Here is a 24,625-nt window from a genome sequence, read left to right on the forward strand (position 1 = left end):
CTGTCTTGTGGTGCATCGTTACATCCCTAGTAACAATTTATTCCATGTGCAGTGCAGAGAAACTGATAGCAACACATGTTAAATTTACAATATGCACCCATAGGATGAAAAATGCTAATCAAATCTAGCTTGACATTATGCTCACTGCACCCTTATCAGCAATCATCACCAACAATAATCACCACAAACCAACAAAGACCTGCAAAAGTCTTCATTGTTATTTTCAGCGGGGCTGCATCATGGTAAATTATGTTAGTGGTAACCAACAACAGAACATGCACAGTCTTCCCTCAGGGAAATTTGGTAACCATTGATTACTGCTGTAACCTTCTTTGATTCTGCTGCTGCTCTGTCAGTGCTTGTTTTGTCTCTGACATGAGGTCTACATACCCATTGTTTTAAAATGAAATAATGTGTTACTGCCCCAACAGCAGTAACAATGAGCAGTAATCATTTTAAATCCCTTTGTTTATGAAGACAAATACAGTTTTTTCAATTAATCTCAATTAAAATGAAAATGGTAACTTCTGTAAATCTTTGCATTTGGAGTGTTTTTATGAGGGCAAACCACTGCAGAAATGTTAAAGATAAAATATAATAACTACGATGTGTAGTGCAGTTTCATGGTGTAACTGAATATATAAAATATAGTAAGTCTTAGTCGCCCAGGTGGCGCAGCGGGACTAAGTGGCGTTGCCACTGGTCGGCAGGGCTCAACTAGCGGGCATAATTGGCAGTGTCTGCAGCAGACACTGTTATGCTAGAGGTGGGATGACCGGACTATGTGGGTGGGGTCTTCAATCGCTGTGTAAGGACCCTGACTGGCAGATAGAGAGGCGCCTGTGCAGAGTGCATAGGTGAAAAAGGGTCCCGCAAAGGGCTGTGTGTGGGTCAGAGGAGGCGTGAGCAGCAATATACCCACCTTGACTGCAATCAGCAGCAGAAGACAAATTGACTATGCTAAATTGGGAGAAAATGCATAAATAAAATAGAAAAAAATATATAGTAAATCCTTTTGAAAATGTTGTATACATTTTATATAAGTTTCAATAGTATTTTTTCTATCACCTACAGAAAGACTGTCAGTTCCCTACTTCTAGGGAGTTCTCCTCAGTGTTTGGTACTAGTGTATTCTAAAAATTAACAAGGTCATGGAACAGCTACATCAGCTTAATTAAACAAAGCTAGCTTCTACAAATCATTTTTTCTTATCCCTGTAGTGCTATAAATATATGCTATATTATTAACAAAAAGTGTTTATTCAATTCACTAAAAACCAAGAATCAATGCCAAAGTTTTAATTTTCTTTCCACTTTATTTTTGTTAACGTCTTTATCCTGGTGAGGGTCGTGCGGAAATAACTTGGATAGGGTGCCAATCCATAGCAAGGCTTCAACCCCCCCTTCCAATCATGTCTGTGTAGGCGTGTGTTCGGTCGATAGCATCAATAAGGTTCAAACCCAAAAATGGTGGGCTAGAGTAATGGACAGATGAACCACTAAGTTATCAGTTGATTTGTTAATGAAAAACTAAATCATTTTTCGTAAGGTCAGCATACATCTGAGCTAATTAGGCAATAACGAATTGCAGCTGTTTACCAACAATTAACACCTAGTCTGTTTTCCTAAAATTGTAATCACAGTAAAGAGTGAACAGTTTGGCACCCACATGCATGCAAACACTGGCTCAATCTATCTCTACTGCTTAAGTAAATGTGACTCATTAAAAAAGTACACTTTATTAAGCTCCAAACAAAGACTACATACAAAAACAAACAAAACATTAGCACTGATTACAAACCCCATTTCCAAAAAAAGTTAAAACATTTTGTAAAAAGTAACAATGAAACTTATCTTAATATTAATATAAAAAAGCGCATAATGTTTTAACTGAACACTTTGATTGTATTTTGTAAATGTAAATACACTTAGGACTCAAAAATGAGTCCCAGTCTCATACCAGTAAAATGGCAAAGATTAAAAAACTTGATTTCAGGGGTTTTAGCCACACCGGTGGCATTTTTTTGTTTCAGCATGACTGTGCCCCTATGCCTAAAAATTGTCGAAAGCCTTTTTTCAATATATATATTCGGCCATCTATGGGTTGTATAATATTGTATGTTTTAAGTAAATGTACATGTGTGTGTTTGTAGAACAATTGTGTATCAATGGTGAAATTCTGTATAGTTTGATTTGTGTAGATTATATTCCCTCTTTACTGGGACACTGGATCTTGTAACCCACTCTGTATGCCTGCAAATATACACGTGCCTGATTTATCCTGAAAAACACAAAGCACAGATGATGTGCACACATAATTTTCAGTTTTAATTTGCATGCCTATGCATATGAGAGTTATTACCTGTACTTGGTGCAGAGTTGCACCCCCAATGGTCCACAGCGATCAACATAACTCTCTCGAACTCCTTTCCGTACAGCTCGGGCCATGCTGACTACTGTTGTCACCACTGGGCATGTACTAATACAAAAAGACACGTGAGAAGCCATTATATCATATTTTTGTAAGTAATTGTTTAAAATAAGGACATTCAGAGACTTTCCCCAAAGCCATTCCAGTGTTGTTTTGGCTGTATTGGTCATTGAAATGTTGAAAGGTACACTGTATTCCCAGTGTTAATTTGCATGTGCTCTAAATATGGTTTTCTACAATAAATTCTCTGCATTCATCCTTCCCATGATGTGTACTAGTCTTCCTATTGCTGCCACTAAAAAGAACCCCATTATCATGATGCTGCCACCACAATGTTTCTCTTTAGAGATGATATTACCTAGGTGATGTGCAGTGCCTGACTTTCACCAGGTATAGTGCTTGCTGCTCTGCACAAGGAGTTACAATTTTATCTACTCTGACCATTTTTCCCCCTTATTTATTTCCATTATGTTGCTTTACATGTTGTTTAACAAACTTTAGCATTACAGGGGCTTCTGTCTTCATCCAACAAGTTCTCCCATCTTTTTTACAGGACATTCTGAACTATTTTAGAATGACCTTTGGGTTATTTCTGCACAAGACCTTAACGGGGTGTCTAATTATTGAGACCACTGTGTTCCTGGTAACACTCAAAGCCTTAGACATTGTTTTATCGCAATGTCCCAATCTATGTTTCGCCAAAATTTAATCATGGATATCCACAGTCAGTTCTTTGGACTTTTTGTCCTGACAATGCAGTGCAAATTGTGGGCCCTTATAAGTCCAGGTGTGTCCTTGAGCCATGCATCCATAGTTTAATGATAGATTACTGCAAATGCCTTTTTACTGGATGCCATGGTATATCCACAAACTAGCTCCAGTTGGTTCAAAATGGAGCAGCTTGAGTACAAACTAGTACAACCTAACCACGTGTGATCATGTTAGTCCTACTCTATCATCTTTGCACTAGCTGCCAATTACATTTCTTAGTGATTACAAAATATTTTTACTAACTTTTAAAGCATGGCCTGGCTCCAAAGTATTTGAGTGAACTTATTGAGCACTACAACCCAGCACTAGTTCACAAGGTGCAGGGCTACTTATACTGTCTACAATTTTAAATTGTCAACGGGGGAAGAGTAATTTTCCAGTCTCTGTCTGGGTTTCTGACACAGTCTCTATTTTGAGTCTGGGTAGTCTGATGTTGTCCAAAGTGCTGGTCTGTTTTCTTATGTGATGTGTTGGGTCATCTGGCTGTGCTGGGTTTAGCTCTGGGTTTGTTGACAGTGGAAGAAGTTGTCACTGGTGTCCCCGGAATGCCCTCATGGTTAAGGTATCTTCTTGCTCTCGTACAAAGTTGCTGCAATAATTAGGGGTGCAAGTGTCTCATGCTATATTTTGCACAATTGACTTCTTATTATTAGGTACTTTGTCATATCTTATTTAAATTATGTGTTTTTAATATTATGTTTTTCTAATGCATACATTTTCACCCACCTGATTTGAAACCTATGAAGGTTGAAAGATGGCCACATGCCAACAATGCAGTTTCTGATGGAAGTAATGGGAATCTGCACTCACAATGTCCAGAGACTCGATTCTACCCCAGACTAAACAGAAGGATGAGGAACTCTAATATACTATATATTCTTTGCCATTGTTGTCACCTCAGGTTGTTGATTAGATGTTTTTTGGACCTAAAATCTGTAAAGCTGCTTTGGGATCAACACTGCCACATCACCCCACTGCTGCGTTCTTTTCACTGGCTTCCTGTAGCTGCACGCATTCAGTTTAAAACACTGATGCTCGTCTACAAAGCCAAAAATGGACCAGCCCCAAGCTACCTTCGTGGTCTAATAAAACCCTGCTCTGTAGCATACAACCTCCGAGCCACTAGTCTCACTCGATTTGATCCTTCACCCAGTACTCGAGGAAGACAAGCATCAAGGCTCTTCTCTGTACTGGCACCCAAGTGGTGGAACGAACTTCCTCTGTCTGTCCAAACTTCTGAGTCTCTTGCTGTCTTTAAAAAACGATTAAAAACCTTCATCACCTCTTTACTAAACACTTAAGCTGACTTGTACTTACTTACTAACACTCACTAATACTAATTCATTTCTTGCAAAAAAAAACCCAAAAAAAACTTTGGTTCTAACAGATGTGTCCTTGGACTGTTGTCTAAGTAAACTAGAGTAAGATAATGTTCACTATGGAAGCACTTCTGTACGTCGCTCTGGATAAGAGCGTCTGCTTTTCTGCCGAAAATGTAAATGTAAATCAACCAGTCAATAGAGGTTGTAATTGCAGGCAGTTATAAGAAATCCCTTTGGCCATCCCTGTTTAGAACAAGCTAATTATTGTCTGTGTAGGCACCCAGCCAGCCAGTAGCAGAGCTGAAATTTAAAGTTGCATGTTCAAAATGTCAGCAGTGATGATTTCCACTGCATCACTCAAGCACCAACTAAAGCGTCCTCTTTTTTTGGTTAGTGGCTTTTTAGCCACAATATTACTCTGATAAAACATTTGCAACTTTCCATTCTTGCAGATGTATGGATTTGCCTTGCTCCGAGGTGCGTCCAGCCCTGTTACACATATGGATTTGACGTTTGGGTGTCCAGGTAATTACAGACACTTTCCAAAAATGCTGTTTGTATTGGTTAGGGTAAATTAGGGTGATTAGGGTAAATATATTCAGTATTTTAAAATAAAATGTTAAATAACAGTATTGCTATAAAAATAAAAACAAAACATTAGGATTAATTGACTTTAAAGCAGTACTTACAGTTTCTCACATCGCAGGCCGCTGGTTCCTGCTGGGCAGGTGCAAGTGTTATGAGGGCTGCAGGTGGCACCATGCTGGCAGGGTGGCACACAGGGTATAGTGACACCTGAAACCAAGACACAAACTCAAAATCACACCCATAAACATTTTATACAATATGTCTGTACAAATACAATGTCCTTGGCTAGAAAAGGTATTGCACTACTGACAGAAACATAAAAGCTGGGACAATGCAAAAAAGTCTTATTAGGTGTACGTGTTGTCTTAAAAGATTTATGCTTCTGAAGGAGATTAATCAGGTGTCAGGATCAGAATAGTTTTGGAGCTATACGCAAACATTTAAAAAACACACAGACCTGTTTCACAAAGGTTCCCTGTGAAGCCACTACTGCACCGACATCTGTTGAGTCCCACACACCCTCCACCATTCTTACATGGCGTTTCACACTGCACAGGCTCTGAGGAAACATACATGCTTTTAGAATTAGTTGCATGCTGCAGTGTACGTTCGTAATCTTTTTAAAACAATGTGAAACAGAGAGTTTTTTCTATTCAGCAATGTGAAGCACAATTTATTGTTTCTGGGTAGTACATTCGGATTATAAAAATGACCAGCATATAGTTTACAACACAAAATTGCCTGTTTTTTTCCTGTGTTAAATTAACTATACCTATGCCACCCTTTCAAAACAACCACTTTCCTTTAAGCCCAAAGAACAAACCAAATTGTATTATAAAAATAAATTATGCTGGGTTTCTGTAGGCAAGGCAAGACAACTTTATTTGAATAGCACCTTTCACACACAGTGGCAATTCAAAGTACAACGGCGTATTAGGGCCACTGTAAAAAATATTTTTAAGTTTTGATTTTGAGAATAAAGTCGTATGAATTTCAATTTCGAGAATAAAGTCCAAATATTATGAGAATAAAGTCTAAATTATTTTGAGATTAAAGTCGAAATGATTATGAGAATAAAGTCTAAATATTATGGCCAAAGGGTGTGCAGCCGTCATAGGTTTGTCAGTTCAGAGAAGCACCGGTCTCAGTACCTATATCGGCACGCAAGCGCTGAGGGCAGCTTATAATGAGTGTTATTGTAGTTATCCAATAACCTGCGATCATTTTTGGATGGCTGTTTGTATTGTACACTTCCATCCACATGACATGAAGACTATACATGTCAATGCAATCATTTATAGCAATGCCATACGGCTTTAGTTTATCGTACTGCTGACGACGCAGATGCCAAACGCACCGTTGGTGCAAGTTCTTCTAAATAAACCCAGTTTATTGCAAAGTCGTTTCAGTGTCCTTATACTAATAACAAACTGGTGCTGATGTTACAGGAGATTGGGGATTTCTTTATTTGTGAAACCGATATAAAAGTATAACAAATCATGAACATCCCTCATTTTAACACTAGAAGGTTGCTATGGCCATAATATTTCAACTTTAATCTCGTAATTATTTTGACTTTAATCTCGTAATTATTTTGACTTTAATCTCGTAATTATTTCGACTTTAATCTTGTAATATTTCGACTTTATTCTCATAATATTTTGACTTTAATCTTGAAATAGAAACTTATACGATTTTATTCTCAAAATCGAAACTTAAAAAAATATTTTTCTTTAAAGTGGCACTAATAAGCCATCGTGTCAAAGTGCTTTACATAAGGAAAAAATTAAAACATTCCTGAAATCTAGAACATCAGCAAGGCATTTTGCAAACATTTAGTTACGATTAAAAGAACACGACATTAAAACAAGAGAGATAAAGTGCTTTAAAAAATTTAAAACATGAAAAACTAAAAGAAAATATAGTAAAATAGCTTAAAAAAGTAAGTACAATAAGAGTTTGTGAAACATAAAAATACAGATTTTAAAATAAAGATTTTAAAACATCGAGGCTAAACAGCAGTACTAATAGAGTTAAAAAATTTTAGAGCTCAATCATAAGCACAGGAGGAGAGAAAAGTTTTTAACCTGGATTTAAACATTTCTACATTTGGGGCACATCTAATATCTCCTGGTAGTCTGTTCCACTTATATGCTGCGTAACAGCTAAATGCTGCTTCACCATGTTTAGTTTGGACTCTGGGCTCGACTCTAGCTGACCTGTAACTAACCAGAAGCCAGTGTAGAGATTTTAGAACTGATGTGCTCAGTTCTCTTCGTCTTGGTTAAAACTCTAGCAGCAGTGTTCTGAATGAGCTGTAACTGTTTAATGGTCTAGTTAAGAGACCATTACAATAGTCCACCCTTCTGGAAATAAAAGCATGCAGTCTTTGGATTGACAGACAGTGTTTTATAAAACTGAAGCATAGACAATTCATATTATTATTATTCTTTTTTTTAAATGAAATTTTAATGCTTTTCCACCACTATATCCTGGTCAGGGTTGCAAACAATAATCACACAAGCATCAGAAATAGACAACTTGTCATAACTGATGGAACAATGAATTCTGAACAGAAGGTTTTGGAGTGTCCTGACCTTTGATATCCCATTGATATGCTGTGGCAGAACATTAAACCGTCAGTTAATGCTTTGAAAACCCTCCAATGTAGCCGAATTATTACAATTCTGCAAGGAATTGTTGGCCGAAATTTCTCCACAGTGATGTAAAAGGGTCATCGCAAGTTAACATAAATGTTTGATTGCAGTTGTTACAGCCAAGAGTGGCACAGTTATTAGATTTAGGGGGCAATTATTTTTTTAGAGGAGTGATGTAGGTTTTGAATAAATCTTTATTTTTAACAAATGTATCTTTAATAAAAAGCTGCACTTTGTATTTATTCATGTTATCCTTATCATATATTAAAATTAGTTAATAGAAACATAAGCAAAAATAGAAGAAATTGGGAAGGGGACAAATACTTTTATTTACAGCACTGTATATTTAGGAGGCAATTTCCAAATTTTGCATGTGGCACAACAGAAAGGCATAATGCCACTTGATGGAAGCAGGGGGCTGACCTAATGCTGGATGGGAGGGATGGTATTAATGTTTCTCTTATTAAACATAAGGAATAAAAAATATATAGGCACCAAATTTTTTAAGCTTCTTATGGAGTATCCTAGCCTTGGTAAACAAGGTAAAAAAAAACTTGTGTTATATTCCCTCACTTGTTGTGGTTTTCCATATTTTTTTAACCTCTTGGGTGACTTTAATTCTATAGTGTTTTGAGAACATATTAATCAAAAGTGTGAAAGTAACATTTTTCATTGCTCAGTTGACACAGTGGCCTAATACATCCTTTTGTACATGTGTTTGTGTGTATGTGCATACCTATCTGACAGCGCGCTCCTTTCCAGGCTCCAGCACAACTGCAGGTGTTGACATCCACACACCTTCCACCATTTAGACAAGGAGGAGTGCAGACAGCTGTCCACACAAATCCAATTTTAAAAATACAAAAACAATTATATTCACATACCACAGCAAAGTGCTAAACAATATGGCTAAAAGTATGTGGACATTCCATTTCAAAACCATGGGCACTTATCTGGAGTTTGTAACACACTCTTTTATGCTGTAATTGCTTCCACACTTCTGAAAGGCTTTCCACCCAGTGAATTTTTGCCCTTACAGTTAACTAATGTTGAACTAGAAAACCTGGCTTGCAATAAGCATTACCAAATTAGCTGGATTGGGACCAGGGCTCTATGCAAGTCACCAGTCTTCACACATCAAGCAATGTCTTGATGGATCTTACTTTGATCACAAAGGCACAATCATCCAAGAACAGAAAATGACCAGCCCAAACTGTTTCCAAACACATAAAAAGCATATAACTGCTTTTATACACCTGTTAGCAATGAATGAAGCTGAACTCAGTAATCAGGAGAGGTGTCCACGTGCGTTTGAAAATATGCAAATCTCTTAGAACTATACAATTTATGGTTATAGTAAAACTGCCATTATACACTGGGAAAAAGTATCCAACCAATTTTGTTTTTGATATACTTTCAGTATATCAGGCTTTTATAGTACTTTTTAACACAGAGATAAAGTTAAACAGTTTAAAAAATACATACTTTTTTGTACATATAATAAAAAAATATGTGTGCAAATCTACATATATAGCTACACATATGTTAATGCATATAATATTTGTATAATATGTACATAATGTATAATATTTTTTTTTTAATTGTAAACAATTCTGTGTCAATGATGGTAGAAGACTCCAACCCAAAATAAAAAGCCAGCAGCACCCTTAGATCGGAAAGTGTCCATCCATAAATTAGAAGGTTTTTTTTTCATCTTTCCCCCAGTTTTTCTCCCAATCTGGTAGTATCCAATCACCCCAGTGCATTATGCTTACTCTTTACTAATCTTGATCCCCACCCTGGTTGAGGGGAGCTGAGACTACATACATGCACAATACCTGAACGTGGCGAGATCATATTTGGATCAGCTTTGTGTACGGAGAGACACGGCCTGATTCACATTATCCTTAACTCTGTGCAGGCACCATTAATCAGCCAGCAGAGGTCATAATTACATCAGTTGAGGCCCCCACCGGCACCAATCGTGGTTCATGTAGGTGCCCAGCCTGCCGAATGGCAGAGGTGAGTTTCGAACTGACGAGTTTGAAATGTCAGCTCTGGTGTGCCAGCATGTTTTACCACTGCGCCACCCGAGCGTCTCTTAGAACAGTTTTTTAATTCCCAACAACACTACTGTACCAGATACACTCATACCAGAACAACACAAACTACCATGTCATTACATTTTTACTGTTAGTGCAGTGCTGAAAACAATCCACCACCCAAACATCATCTGGTCAGGGGGGCCCTGTGGGAGTCCATTTCAATTGATTAATAAGTTAGTGCAAGTAACAGTGTACAGACCAACGGATGGGCTACAGACATTAATTGTATACTCACGAATTCCATCGTTATGGTAGGTGTAGTTTATAAAAGAATTAATGAAGGTACCAGATATGTGTTCCTAATAAAGTGATTAATAGGTGTAAAATAAAAAGTGTTTTTTAAATATTATACTTTAAATCTTTACAATGATTTCTAACATATGAAAACACACACAAATAGATATACAACTCATATACTTACGAGTGAGACACTGCAGACCGGTGTAATCAGATGGACATTGGCAACTGTCAGGAGCTACACATCGACCACCATTTCCACATGGCAGCTCACACACAGCTGTGGAAAACATGGACAAATTTTTAAAGACCGTTCAAAGTGTTTGTGTGTAGCACATGGGCAAATAGTTGGAACCCAGGAAAATACCTTGATTTTTGCTTTAATTACCCATAAAATCAGATTATTCACTCATACATTAACCTCTTCATCCCTAGAGCCTGTCCCAAAAGCAATAAAAGGACACAATGTGTAGTGTGCAGCTGAATAGGCAGCAGTAGCTTAGCGATTAGGGTACTGGATTGTATTTGAATTCAACTGCTTGGATTGTATAAGCATTCAATGATATTTTAAAGACTTGCATTTGAAACTGTGAATGTAAAATTGTAAGGCTATGCAGGGGTGGCACAGTGGTGCACCAAGAAGGGCCTGGGTTTGATTCCCTGGCAGGCATCTGGGGTCCTTTCTGTGTGTAGTCAGGGTGCTCTGGTTTCCTCCCAAGACCTGCATGCAGACCTGCACAGATCTGCTAATTGGAGCTACTAAAAATTGCCCTAAGTGTGAGTGTGTGTGTATGTGTTTGTCTACTCTGTGATGAACTGGCGATTTGTCTGGGGTGTTTCCTACATTTACCCAATTAATCAGACCCACTGTGACCCTGACCAGGAAAAAGCAGTGGTAAAACAGAGAATGAATGAATGCAATGCTATGCTCTACAAATGTTGTGCGAACACACAAACACTCACTGAAAAGACTGAAAATCATAAACAAAGACTGCCAGGCAGCAGTGTTAAATGTCACGTTCTTCCTGGTACTTTGACATTTTGCTGTGATGACAATTAAACTTCCCCAAAGGGAAATGCTATATCCAGTTTGTGCAAAATGTTTACCTTTGCACTTGCATCTCAGGTATGACAGCTTCTTTTACAAAAAAATTGCCCCCTAAACCTTTATAAACAGTGCCACCAAGTCTGTGTTGTGGAAACAACAAAAATTGGGCATTTGAAACACAAACATCCTTGCCTGGCCAGTTTTAACATTTAAATAATACGCACAACAAACCAATACATAAAAAGTTTGAATGCTTTTAAAATAATTTATAGATGTCTGGGAGATATGGGGAGTTTAATACATGCATGATCAGGGCTGCAGTGTGTAGGTGCAAGTGAACAAACTGTCAACAAAATAAAGTATGAGTACTGTTTACAGTTTGCATACAACAACGCAACTTGAAAATTGTGGCTCAAATATCCAAAACTCAACATGAAGGACATCCTTTGGCCGGCAGGCTGTAGGGCTTTGTCTCAATCCACACATAATATTTAGTGCTGTATAGTACTTGAAACACAACAGATTTTCTCTGCTCCTCTGCAACCTGAGTTTGTTGTATACTCACATTTTCATTTTTTCTAACTCTTTGTACTCTTCAAAACATAAGGTTTGAGTCTGCTTTTCTACACAATGGTGTGTAATCCTTGTCCTGATTTTAACACATTTCAGAAGACATAATGTACCAATCCATAAAACAACACTGTTCACAATTACAAGATATTTAGGAGTGTTGTTCATTTTCCTAAGAGTCGAAACTTTATTTGGTTAAGGTTTACCAGTTGGTAACAGCAAAAGGCAAATGAAACTACTAAACTACTGTGCTCACGTCAACACCATAAACATTTTTCATAGAAGGATACCCCAGAAATGACATTGCTCTTTAAAAGTACTCTAAAATTTCTCTTTTACTTTTGTGCAAGCCTGATCAGCAGCTAGATGAAAAACTGTTGCTGCTTAAGGTTGATCTGCCTGTTTTTCCATTCTTTTCTTAGCTTGAATAAAAAATTATTGTTTAATCAGTTTAATAACAATATGAAACAGAGTGTGTGCTATTAGCTAAAGCAGAAAAGTGGTTTACAACCATACTTTTACAACAGTCTAGAGTACCTGTGTGGCAACCCTCTCCAGTCCAGCCAGGGGGACAGAGACAAGTGTTCCAACGCATACAGGTTCCTCCATGAGCACAGGGTGGCGAGCACATAGCTGTAACACACATTTAAAATTCTTAACATTTCCATATCACATCCAAATTTTATTACACAATAAAATAAATTACACAACCTATAAAATAAATTGGTCGAAGCCAGTTTTGAAGCTCAAGTGTATCAAAGTGTTTGTAGCACTACCTGAATTTTAAAAACACAATATAGTATTTGACTCATGGCATTATAATATTAAAAAGCATTTCATCTAACATTACAATACCTGGCTTACTTATTGTTATCTACTAGTGCCATGTTCTAACTTAAATCTGCATTTTATAACCAAAAGTATCTGGATACCCCTTCCAACTGTATGTCCGCAAAGCCCATGGACAGAAGTCGATACACTTTTGGCCACTGTACTTGATTCTGGGGCACTCGGCTGGCGCTCCTATGCCAGCTGATAGCACCACTTTTAAAGAAGCCTAGTCAACCAAATAGCGATGTTGTGGCAAAAAGTGGGCCAAAATATCTCCAAAGCCAGTAAAAGACTAATATCAAAATTCAGAAAGTGTTTATTTGCAGTCATTGCTGCTAAAGATTTGTTTCTAAAATGAATAAAATTATGTGTTCAAAATGTTTTGTGTTTTATTAGGGCTGTCGAAGTTAACGCGATAATAACGCATTAACGCGATCTCAATTTAACGCGATTAAAAAAAAATAGTGCGGTTAACGCAAATTCTATACAGAAAATTTTTTCCTATACAGGCAGTGAGTGCCATGTAGAATTACATCACGAAGACCCACATTGTTATGTTTTGTACTTAACCACGAAATACAAATGACACTAGTTATGTGGAGAACGAGTTGTCTTTATTGCTTAATCCACAACTTGGAGCATCACACTTAAACATAACATGCCGTTACCCTCTGGTCACCTGATACACATATCAGCTCAGTGACGTACGTGGTAAAGTGATACGCAGATCACGTAATTTATATATATCACACGCATGATAATAATAAGCTTTTTTCTCTCTTAATTTTCCCTGACAAGTGAAAAACCAAAATATAGCAACCTTAACATTACGAGGAAGAATTTCAAAGATATTCCTTTGCAATACTTTATCATTTCAAGAATATGATACAGACTGACCAACACTATTAAGCCAAATCAGCATTGAAAATTTACTTTACTTTTAATAGCCTTCTACAATGCTGGTGCTTCTTAAAACTGAATATTTTCTTTTAAACAGAAGTGTTATTTAAATGCTATTAAATTGTTTTCCAACAAAATCCGCCCAATTTGGCGGATAACCGCCCAATTTGACGGATAACCGCCCAATCTGGCAACACTGGAACGCGTTATTATTATCGCGTTAACTTCGACAGCACTAATAAAAACGTATTCTGATATCCAGTTATGCCTAGTTCACACTACACGATTTTTGCCCTGATTTTCGCTCGGCGACTGATGATTTTCCGGGTCGGGAGCAACTCAGCGTTTGCTCGGCGATCAAAACTCGGCTCTCAGTCGCTAAGTGTGAACTATCCAACAACTCGACCCGACCGGCTCACCGAGCGCTCAGTGACTGGATTAAGTTTTCTAGCACGCCAGATATCTGATCTCAGACGGGCAACTGGGAATGAGTGACATGTCGAACAGCCAATGAGAACACAGGATACAGCGTGAGGGGAAATGCAGGAGAGGACAGGGGCTTAATTAATATAGTTTATATCAGGATACACCGACACACACGTTTTACAGTATTTCTGATTTGATCGTCCTCTACAAAACATAATACCCACGCTGCATTGCAAAACTTACTACAAAACAAGCCATATACTGTTCGTGTTGCCAAATCCACTCAGATTCATTTATTTTTTCTCCTTGATATTACGCTGCACATCAGCACACAAACCCTTTTATCTCTCGCTACTTGTTGACGTTCATTTTTTTGGACGTGGTATCATTAAACTTCTCGTCACTTCTCACGTGTTTTTGTAAAAAAAAAAAAAGAAAGAAAGAAAAAAAAGGGAGACCAGAGAAGCTCGCCTGCGATTCCAGTTGGTGATGGATCGTGTAGTGTGAAACCCCCTATCGCCGATCAGTCGTGTAGTGTGAAATATACACCGACTGAAAGACTCCCGAGTGCAAGAGATTCAGTCGTATAGTGTGAACTGTACAGCGACCTGACGACTTGGAAAGTCGTGTAGTGTGAACTTGGCATTAGCAGCGTAGGGTTTATATAGCAGCAGGTAGAATAAGGTGAGAATAAAGTGCAAAAACAATGCAATATTGTGCAAAGATGCAAGTAATATAGTCACTAGTATGAGTTGTCAGATCCCAAGGAACAAGACTGTGTTGATTGTGAATGAGTTTTTGTGTATGTTGGTGTATGTACACCGATCAGCCATAACATTAAAACCACCTCCTTTTTTTTTTAATGCGATTAATCGCGATTAACTATATGAAATTCTGAGATTAATCGCAATAAAAAAATTTAATCGTTTGACAGCCCTAGTTTTTATTAAAGTTCTATGACATGATTTATTCATTTAGAAAGACATTTCAAAAGAACTAAAACACTAAATTAATTTAAACTTCCCATCATTATTAGTAGTACCTGAGCATACATGTCCTGGGTAGCCTGGAGGGCAGTCGCAAGTGTTAGGTGCTACACACAATCCATTATTAAGGCAGGTAGGTTCACAAACCGCTGAAAGGAGCCAAACAAGAAAGTTAAAGAAACAGAAGAAGTCGTACTAAGCTTACCCTACAACAGCTAAAGAAACTACAAAACACTAATCATTACTACTAGCTTAAAGACTCACGTTGGCATTTGCTTGGATCATCTGTGCGAGGTTCAAACCCAGGCTTGCAGGTACAGTTAAAACTGCCAGCATGATTCAAACACACCTGCTCACAACCCCCATTAAACTTCATACACTCATCCACATCTACACAGAGAGTAAAGGTAAAAAGTAAGCATGACAGACTTATTTCATTAGTTAATTCTAAGGTTGTGGTGTTTGGAGTTACCAAGACATGTTCTTTGGTCTATGTCCAGCTCCCAACCCTCTCTACAGAGGCACTGAACATGTCCCTCAGCTCCCAGAGAGCATATCTGATCACAGCCTCCATTCCGCCAAGCACAAGAGGTAATGTCTGCCAGAAAGACAATACACACATAACACATGCTGACAAAAACAATCATTATTTTAACATAATGATATTAGTAGCGTAGTTACGTACAAACAACTGTGTTCAAAGATGGGAAAGATTGTCAAATGCAATAAAATTGGAATCAAATGAAATTTGTTAATTCTTTTGAAAACTGAAAAAGTTCAAATAAAAGACTAGAGTGATTGACAAACTTGAGTGTAGTTTGTAAATATAAATAGTGTCAAATGTAATGCCTGTGGCGCTCAGGTGTTGCAGCAGTGAAACACACTAGCACACCAGAGCTGACATTTCCAACTCATCGGTTCGAAACTCTCCGGCTGGACTGGGCGCCTACATGAACAACGATTGGCTGTTATTCATACAGGGTAGGAGCCGGATAGGGACCTCGTAACTGATGCAATTACAACCTCTGCTGGCTGATTGATGGTGCCTGAGTCGAGGGATAACGCATTGTTCAGGGTGTGGCTCTCTGTACACAAAGCTGATCCGCATGTGAAAAGATGCAGTCGGCTACTGCACACGTGTCAGAGGCGGCATGAGTCAGTCTCGCTCTCCTCAATCAGGGCAGGGATCAGCATCAGTAAAGAGGAAGCATAATGCAATTGGGTAATTGAATACGCTAAAAGTCGGGAGAAAAAAAGGATAAACAAAAAATATATATATATAAAAATTTGTGATGCCTGTAACACATTTTTAAAAAGTTAGGATGGGAAAAAATTAAATCAAGTTACGAAACAACATTTTGAAACAATTCCCACTAAGCAGGTGAACTGGCAAGGGTATCATGACTGGACTTAAAAGAAGGATCCACCAAAATGGGTTGTGTCTCACCAGTTTGTGCCAAACTGTCAAATCAACAGAACATTTTTAGTGCAAGATCATAAATAATGTAGGCATTTCACCATCCACTATGCACAGTATTGTGAAAAGATTTAGGGAATCTGGAGAAATATCAGTCTGTGCAAGCAAGTACAGAAACACTGTTCAATATGTGTGACCTCTGAGCCCTCAGACAGAATTGCACAAGAAACAGTAATGCTATGGTGTTAAATATAGCCACATGGGCTTAGAAAGAAACGCTGTCACTACTGTCTGCTCCTGCATTAAGAAATGTAACCTGAAACTCTATAGTGCAGTGAGAAAACCATACATCACTACTTTGCTGGAACGCTTCTGAGCTCTCTGGGTCTGAGCTTATCTCAGAAAGACCCATAAGACAGTGGAAACATGCGCTGTGGTCAAATGAGTCCACATTTCAAGCTTGTTTTCAGTAAAACAAATGTAGAGTTCCCTGTGCCAATGTAAAAAAATGACCATTTTGATTTTAATCAGCAAAAGGTGCGAAAGCCATATCCGTGGTGACATGCATATGAAGATATCACTGATGCAGAGGCATATATTGAGATTTTGGAAAAACAGTCTGTGGTCTATGGTCATTTCAGCAGGACAATGCCAGGCCTTAAGCCTCAATCTGTACATGCTGCAACAACATGGCTTCATAAACACAATCTGTGTACATGTTAAAATATATAGCCTATCATAAGAAGAATTGTTGGTTACCATTGTTGGAACAATGGTTACCATGGTCTTGTATCAATCAGAAAAGGACAGAAATTCCACTTTCAGATTCTCAGTTCCCAAACAATTAGGTTTAATTAATAGAAAAGGTGATGTAATAGTAATAAACATGCCTCCTGTTTAGGTTTAAAATAATAAACAAATCACAGACTCTACTTTTTAATGCCTTTCACAAAATGCCCCAACCTTTCCATATTAAGTCTTGTAAAAAATATAAAGCCCTATTAGAACTGTAATAGGATATATCAGGAGACCCAGGGTAATTCTCCTCTGTTATTTTAATCCTAATTAGCCATGTCTGTGCTTTTCTCCTACCTCTCCTAAAAGATTTACAGAGAAAATTAAATACTGTTTTTAGGTGGTCTGATTTTTTTTCTGTCCAAAATAGCATCTCCACAGTGCTGTAAACACATGTCATACAGTGTAATGAAGTTGCTTCTATTAAGTGGCCTTTTTAGTCACAGTATTGTTCTACCTTGATTAAACATCAACTTCATAACTGTAGATGTGAGGCTTTGCCTCATGCTTCAGTAGGGAGGCACAACCCGTCCCCTTACAGAAAGTCTGACAGCTAACAGCCTACATATACAAACCCTGTTTCCAGAGAAGTGAGGACATTTTGTAAAATGCAGTAAAAAGAAGAATCTGTGATTTGTTCATTCTCTTGAATCTTTATTTTTATTATATATACAGTGTATCACAAAAGTGAGTACACCCCTCACATTTCTGCAAATATTTAAGTATATCTTTTCATGGGACAACACTGACAAAATGACACTTTGACACAATGAAAAGTAGTCTGTGTGCAGCTTATATAACAGTGTAAATTTATTCTTCCCTCAAAATAACTCAATATACAGCCATTAATGTCTAAACCACCGGCAACAAAAGTGAGTACACCCCTTAGTGAAAGTTCCTGAAGTGTCAATATTTTGTGTGGCCACCATTATTTCCCAGAACTGCCTTAACTCTCCTGGGCATGGAGTTTACCAGAGCTTCACAGGTTGCCACTGGAATGCTTTTCCACTCCTCCATGACGACATCACGGCGCTGGCGGATATTCGAGACTTTGCGCTCCTCCACCTTCCGCTTGAGGATGCCCCAAAGATGTTCTATTGGGTTTAGGTCTGGAGACATGCTTGGCCAGTCCATCACCTTTACCCTCAGCCTCTTCAATAAAGCAGTGGTCGTCTTAGAGGTGTGTTTGGGGTCATTATCATGCTGGAACACTGCCCTGCGACCCAGTTTCCGGAGGGAGGGGATCATGCTCTGCTTCAGTATTTCACAGTACATATTGGAGTTCATGTGTCCCTCAATGAAATGTAACTCCCCAACACCTGCTGCACTCATGCAGCCCCAGACCATGGCATTCCCACCACCATGCTTGACTGTAGGCATGACACACTTATCTTTGTACTCCTCACCTGATTGCCGCCACACATGCTTGAGACCATCTGAACCAAACAAATTAATCTTGGTCTCATCAGACCATAGGACATGGTTCCAGTAATCCATGTCCTTTGTTGACATGTCTTCAGCAAACTGTTTGCGGGCTTTCTTGTGTAGAGACTTCAGAAGAGGCTTCCTTCTGGGGTGACAGCCATGCAGACCAATTTGATGTAGTGTGCGGCGTATGGTCTGAGCACTGACAGGCTGACCCCCCACCTTTTCAATCTCTGCAGCAATGCTGACAGCACTCCTGCGCCTATCTTTCAAAGACAGCAGTTGGATGTGACGCTGAGCACGTGCACTCAGCTTCTTTGGACGACCAACGCGAGGTCTGTTCTGAGTGGACCCTGCTCTTTTAAAACGCTGGATGATCTTGGCCACTGTGCTGCAGCTCAGTTTCAGGGTGTTGGCAATCTTCTTGTAGCCTTGGCCATCTTCATGTAGCGCAACAATTCGTCTTTTAAGATCCTCAGAGAGTTCTTTGCCATGAGGTGCCATGTTGGAACTTTCAGTGACCAGTATGAGAGAGTGTGAGAGCTGTACTACTAAATTGAACACACCTGCTCCCTATGCACACCTGAGACCTAGTAACACTAACAAATCACATGACATTTTGGAGGGAAAATGACAAGCAGTGCTCAATTTGGACATTTAGGGGTGTAGTCTCTTAGGGGTGTACTCACTTTTGTTGCCGGTGGTTTAGACATTAATGGCTGTATATTGAGTTATTTTGAGGGAAGAATAAATTTACACTGTTATATAAGCTGCACACAGACTACTTTTCATTGTGTCAAAGTGTCATTTTGTCAGTGTTGGCCCAATGAAAAGATATACTTAAATATCTGCAGAAATGTGAGGGGTGTACTCACTTTTGTGATACACTGTATATATACTGTATATATATATATATATATATATATATATATATATATATATATTTATTTATTTTTTATTTTTTTTATTTTATTTTTTTTGCATCATGCTTCCTCCCCACTAATGTCAACCCCCGCTCTAATTTGAGGAAAACAAAGTTAACCCACGTGGGCAGCAGCCGTATGCATTTTGTCACCCACACTAGACGAGTGCATATATGCAAATAAGCCTTGTGTATGGAGAGACACACCCTGATCTGCACTCTTTCTCCACCTCTGTGCAGGTGCCATCAATCAGCCAGCAGAGGTCGTAGTGCATCAGTTACGAGGAGTCCACATCTGGCTTAATACCCCACCCCTATATGAACAACAGGCCAATCGTTGTTCATGGGGCTGCTCAGCCGAGCCGGATGGCAGAGCTGAGATTCGATACAATGGTGCACTAGCGTGTGTTTTTACCACCGCGCCACCTCAGCGGCTTGAATCTTTATTTAGCTGACAAAAGTAAAAACAAAAGATGTTTTTACTGATCAACTTCATTGTAGTTTGTAAATATAAACATTTAGTATTTGCTGCATGCAACAACTGGATGTGGGTGGGGTCTTCAAAACGCTTTAAAATGACCCTGATTGGCAGATAGAGAGGCACCTGTGCAGAGTGCATAGATGTAAAAGGGTTCCGCTAAGGGTTGCACGCAGGTTGGAGGAGGAGCAGCAATACACCCACCTCGACTGCAATCAGGGATCCCAGTGGGTAGCACTGTCGCCTCACAGCAAGAAGATCCTGGGTTCGATCCCCAGTTGCGGCGGTCCGGGTCCTCTCTGTGTGGAGTTTGCATGTTCTCCCCGTGTCTGTGTGGGTTTCCTCCGGGTGCTCCGGTTTCCTCCCACATTCCAAAGACATGCAAGTGAGGTTAATTGGAGATACAAAATTGTCCATGACTGTGTTTGACATTAAACTGGTGAACTACTGATGAATCTTGTGTAATAAGAAACTACCATTTCTGTCATGAATGTAACCAAAGTGTAAAACATGACACTAAAATCCTAATAAATAAATATAAATAATAGTAGTTAAAATAAATAATAAATTTGTTTATATTGAACGATGCTGAACAAGTAAGTGAAAATAATGTATGCAATAAATGACCAGATAAAAAAGTCCAATGCCTAAGCACCACTGAATGTTTGCCTTATAATTAAGACTGCACAGCAAAACTGGTACTGAAAGCTTTAGTCAACATGCTTTTTCCACACCACACACACACACTTGTAACATACTGACGCAGGTGGTGTTGAGATGATCCAGCAGCAGTGGAGGTGGGCAGTGACATATGTGTCCCCCAGGTGTGTTTGTGCATCCATGAGAACAGCCCCCATTCTGAAGTTTGCATTCATCTATGTCTGATAAACACACACATACACACACAGACACACAAACAATGTATTAGTTTTACATTAATCAAGATCATAAACGGTCATTTATTTAAAAAAAAAGTATTATAAATTATAAAATTATATTTAAAATATAATTTGAAACAGTTCAATACAAATAACATGAAATTGAAATAAAAATATCTAACTGTTAGACCTTGGAAGATTTTTCATTGTTGTTCTGATATATGAAGGTCAACACAGTTCTTTCCATGTTTAGATACATTGTGTTTATACAGAATTGCTTTACAGTTGCCATCAAATTTGTCAACTTTGATCTTGATCTAGAGCTACTTTTCTTCTTCTATCTACATTTGCTCAAAAGACCCATGATCCTTTTCAGTTTGTACCAACCAACACAGCTCTGTTTGTCGATGTGCAGCTGGTATCCTGAATGACAGGAACAGACGAAGGATCCGGGTGTGTTGGTGCATAGTTGCTTGCATGTTCTATTTCCATTAGCACACTCATCAATGTCTGCAAAAAAAGGGTAAAGTAAAGCCTTACAAATATATTAAAAAAAATTTAAAATTAGAAGCTGTTTTAAAAGTAAGATCGTTTTAGAATAATATGTTTGGACCATAAACATGAGCATACACTGATCAGTCATAAAATTAAAACCACCTCCTTCTAGTTCTACAATTACTGACTGTAGTCCATCTGTTTCTCCGCATGCTTTTTTAGCCTTCTTTCACCCGTTCTTCAATAATCAGGACCCCTACAGGACCACCACAGAGCAGGTATTTTTTAGGTGGTGGATCATTCTCAGCACTGCAGTGACACTGACATGGTGGTGTGTAAGTTTGTGTTGTGCTGGTATGAGTGGATCAGACACAGCAGCGCTGCTGGAGTGTTTAAATACCCTGTCCACTCACTGTCCACTCTAATAGACACTCCTACCTAGCCGGTCCACCTTGTAGATGTAAAGTCAGAGACGATCGCTCATCTATTGCTGCTGTTTGAGTTGGTCATCTTCTAGACCTTCATCAGTGGTCACAGGACGCTGCCCACAGGGTGCTGTTGGCTGGATGTTTTTGGTTGGTGGACTATTCTCAGTCCAGCAGTGACAGTGAGGTTTAAAATCTCCATCAGCATTGCTGTGTCTGATCCACTCATACCAGCACAGCACACACTAACACATCACCAACATGTCATTGTCACTGCAGTGCTGAGAATGATCCACTATCCAAATAATACCTAGTCCTGACCATTGAAGAACAGCATGAAAGGGGGCTACCAAAGCATGCAGAGAAACAGTTGGACTACAGTCAGTAATTGTAGAACTACAAATCTCCTACATGGTAAGTGGAGCTGTTAAAATGCACAGTGAGTGTAGAAACAAGGAGGTGATTTTAATGTTATGGCTGATCAGTGTATATTTGTAATGACAGAGGTTAATACATGAGAGCAAAGTACAAAAAAAACCTATAAGTGTATAAGAGTTTGTGTGTACCTGTGCAGTTGTGTAGGTCCTCTGTTAGTGTGTACCCTGCATTGCATACACAGCTGTATGATCCTGGTTGGTTGGCACAATGATGACCACAAAGATCATTTTTTATTGTGCACTCGTCTATATCTGTGACAATGTCAACAAACAGCAGAAAAATTTTTATATGGAGCAGTATACTATATGGAGACCATACTATTAGCCCTAATATTATATAACACAAGGTTTCTTAATCCTGGTCTGTGGCAGCAAGTCTCTATATATAAAACCAGCTCAGTAAGGGCCAAAGGTTTCTGAACTTTCGCTATACTTTATAATTAGGCCCCTACTAAATTCATGGGAAAATTTGCTTAATTTTAATGGGCCTCATTTTTCAAAAATCACAGATTTCACAGATTAAAAAAGTGCCACATTAAAAAATGCTGAGTAGTGTTTTTTTAGCTGCTTTAGACTTCGACATCTTGGACATTTTGACTAACCGATTACTAACTGAAATGCTGTTAGATTGCTAGTATAAAACTTTTCTGTGTAGTGTGAGGACAATTATTGATGTACACTGCCTGGCCAAAAAAAGGTCACCACCTGGATTTAACTAAGCAAATAGGTCCCATTGGGATAATTACTGCATGGGTGATTATGTTTCAGCTGGCAACAAGTTATTTAACCCTAACTGATGCAGTGAGTAGCTACTCATTTGTTAAACAATCATGTCGAAAGACACATCCTGTGGTCGTGGAAAAGATGTTAATCTGTTTCAGAAGGGTCAAATTATTGGCATGCATCAAGCAGAGAAAACTATTAAAATCGGGTTGAAAGAAATTACTAAAATTGGGTTAAGAACTGTCCAACGCATTATTAAAAAGTGGAAGGACAGTGGGGAAACATCATCTTCGAGGAAGGAATGTGGTCGGAACAAAATCTTGACTGATCGTGATCGGCGATCACTTAAACGTTTGGTGAAATCAAATGGTAGAAAAACTACAGTAGAACTCAGGGATATGTTAAATAGTGAAAGTAAGAGCATTTCCACACGCACATGTGAAGGGAACTCAAGGGATTGGGACTAAACAGCTGTGTAGCCTTAAAAAAAACACTTGTCAATGAGGCTAACCGGCACAAACGGCTTCAATTTGCTAGGGAGCATAAAGATTGGACTCTGGAGCAATGGAAGAAGGTCATGTGGTCTGATGAGTCCAGATTTACCCTGTTTCAGAGTGATGGGCGCAGCAGGGTAAGAAGAGAGGTGGCTGAAGTGATGCACCCATCATGCCTAGTGCCTACCGTACAAGCTTGTGGGGGCAGTGCTATGATCTGGGGTTGCTGCAGTTGGTCATGTCTAGGTTCAGCAACGTTATGTGCCCAAAGAATAAGGTCAGCTGACTACCTGAATATACTGAACGACCAGGTTATTCCATCAATGGATTTTTTCTTTCCTGATGGCACGGTCATATTCCAAGATGACAATGCCAGGATTCATCGGACTCAAATTGTGAAAGAGTGGTTCAGGGAGCATGAGACATCATTTTCACACATGGATTGGCCACCACAGAGTCCAGACCTGAACCCCATTGAGAATCTTTGGGATGTGCTGGAGAAGACTTTGAGCAGTGGTCCAAATCTCCCATCATCAATACAAGATCTTGGGGGAAAATTAATGCAACTCTGGACAGAAATAAATGTTGTGACATTGCAGAAGCTTGTGGAAACGATGCCACAGCGAATGTGTGCCATAATCAAAGCTAAAGGCGGTCCAACGAAATATTAGAGTGTGTGACCTTTTCTTTGGCCAGGCAGTGTATGTGTTTATGTATTGAGGGCATTTTGTCCCTTTGGGAATTCCATAATCAATGGGAATGTGTGCTTCTCTACACACATGATCGTCCCTCTGTAGTCTGTGCTGTGCCTTAAAAGAACAAGCCAGTAAAGTATTATGCTCCAGATAGTTTGTCTATGTCTTTATTTTTTACTTTATAAACTCAGCAAATTCCAAAGATGCTTGGTTACACTAGGACCACCTCACAGTGCAAAGTATTCCATAAACATAAAGCACTTGAACGGTAAACAAATGAAAAACGTTAAATCACTAAACACAAACCTTAACGAGGAAACAGCTCATTTCACAGTCTTAGGAATTAGAATTAGGTAGGGCCTTATTAATAATATAAACTTATAATACACTACATTGTGCATTAACATTTGCAGAAAAAAATTATTTAAATGATATGCTGCCAAAAAAACTAAATATGTAACTTGGCCAATAATTCCCAATATTTCACATGAAACTGTTTCCTTCTAGTTGCTTGTTCACTATGCCATTTTATATGAATGAAATATAAATGTAAAATTTAAACCTAAAATT

General features: G+C 38.6%; 1 protein-coding gene across 1 annotated transcript in view; it reads right to left on the reverse strand.

The window, feature by feature from the left end:
* Positions 1 to 1,878: 1,878 nt before the first annotated feature.
* si:ch211-221n20.8 (uncharacterized protein LOC100034409 homolog) overlaps positions 1,879 to 24,625 on the reverse strand; it is a 45,131-nt gene continuing 22,384 nt past the window's right edge. The window contains exons 7-19 of the mRNA XM_063002468.1: positions 22,273 to 22,395; positions 21,174 to 21,296; positions 20,667 to 20,789; positions 15,344 to 15,469; positions 15,136 to 15,261; positions 14,928 to 15,020; positions 12,266 to 12,361; positions 10,295 to 10,390; positions 8,505 to 8,600; positions 5,569 to 5,670; positions 5,213 to 5,318; positions 2,362 to 2,478; positions 1,879 to 2,280 (exon numbers count right to left, since the gene is read on the reverse strand). Of these exons, the coding sequence (XP_062858538.1) occupies positions 2,202 to 2,280; positions 2,362 to 2,478; positions 5,213 to 5,318; positions 5,569 to 5,670; positions 8,505 to 8,600; positions 10,295 to 10,390; positions 12,266 to 12,361; positions 14,928 to 15,020; positions 15,136 to 15,261; positions 15,344 to 15,469; positions 20,667 to 20,789; positions 21,174 to 21,296; positions 22,273 to 22,395 (1,406 nt within the window). The 3' untranslated portion in view covers positions 1,879 to 2,201. The remainder of the gene's footprint in view (positions 2,281 to 2,361; positions 2,479 to 5,212; positions 5,319 to 5,568; positions 5,671 to 8,504; positions 8,601 to 10,294; positions 10,391 to 12,265; positions 12,362 to 14,927; positions 15,021 to 15,135; positions 15,262 to 15,343; positions 15,470 to 20,666; positions 20,790 to 21,173; positions 21,297 to 22,272; positions 22,396 to 24,625) is intronic.

Source organism: Trichomycterus rosablanca, chromosome 9, assembly GCF_030014385.1.
Source record: "Trichomycterus rosablanca isolate fTriRos1 chromosome 9, fTriRos1.hap1, whole genome shotgun sequence".
Lineage (NCBI taxonomy): Eukaryota > Metazoa > Chordata > Actinopteri > Siluriformes > Trichomycteridae > Trichomycterus > Trichomycterus rosablanca.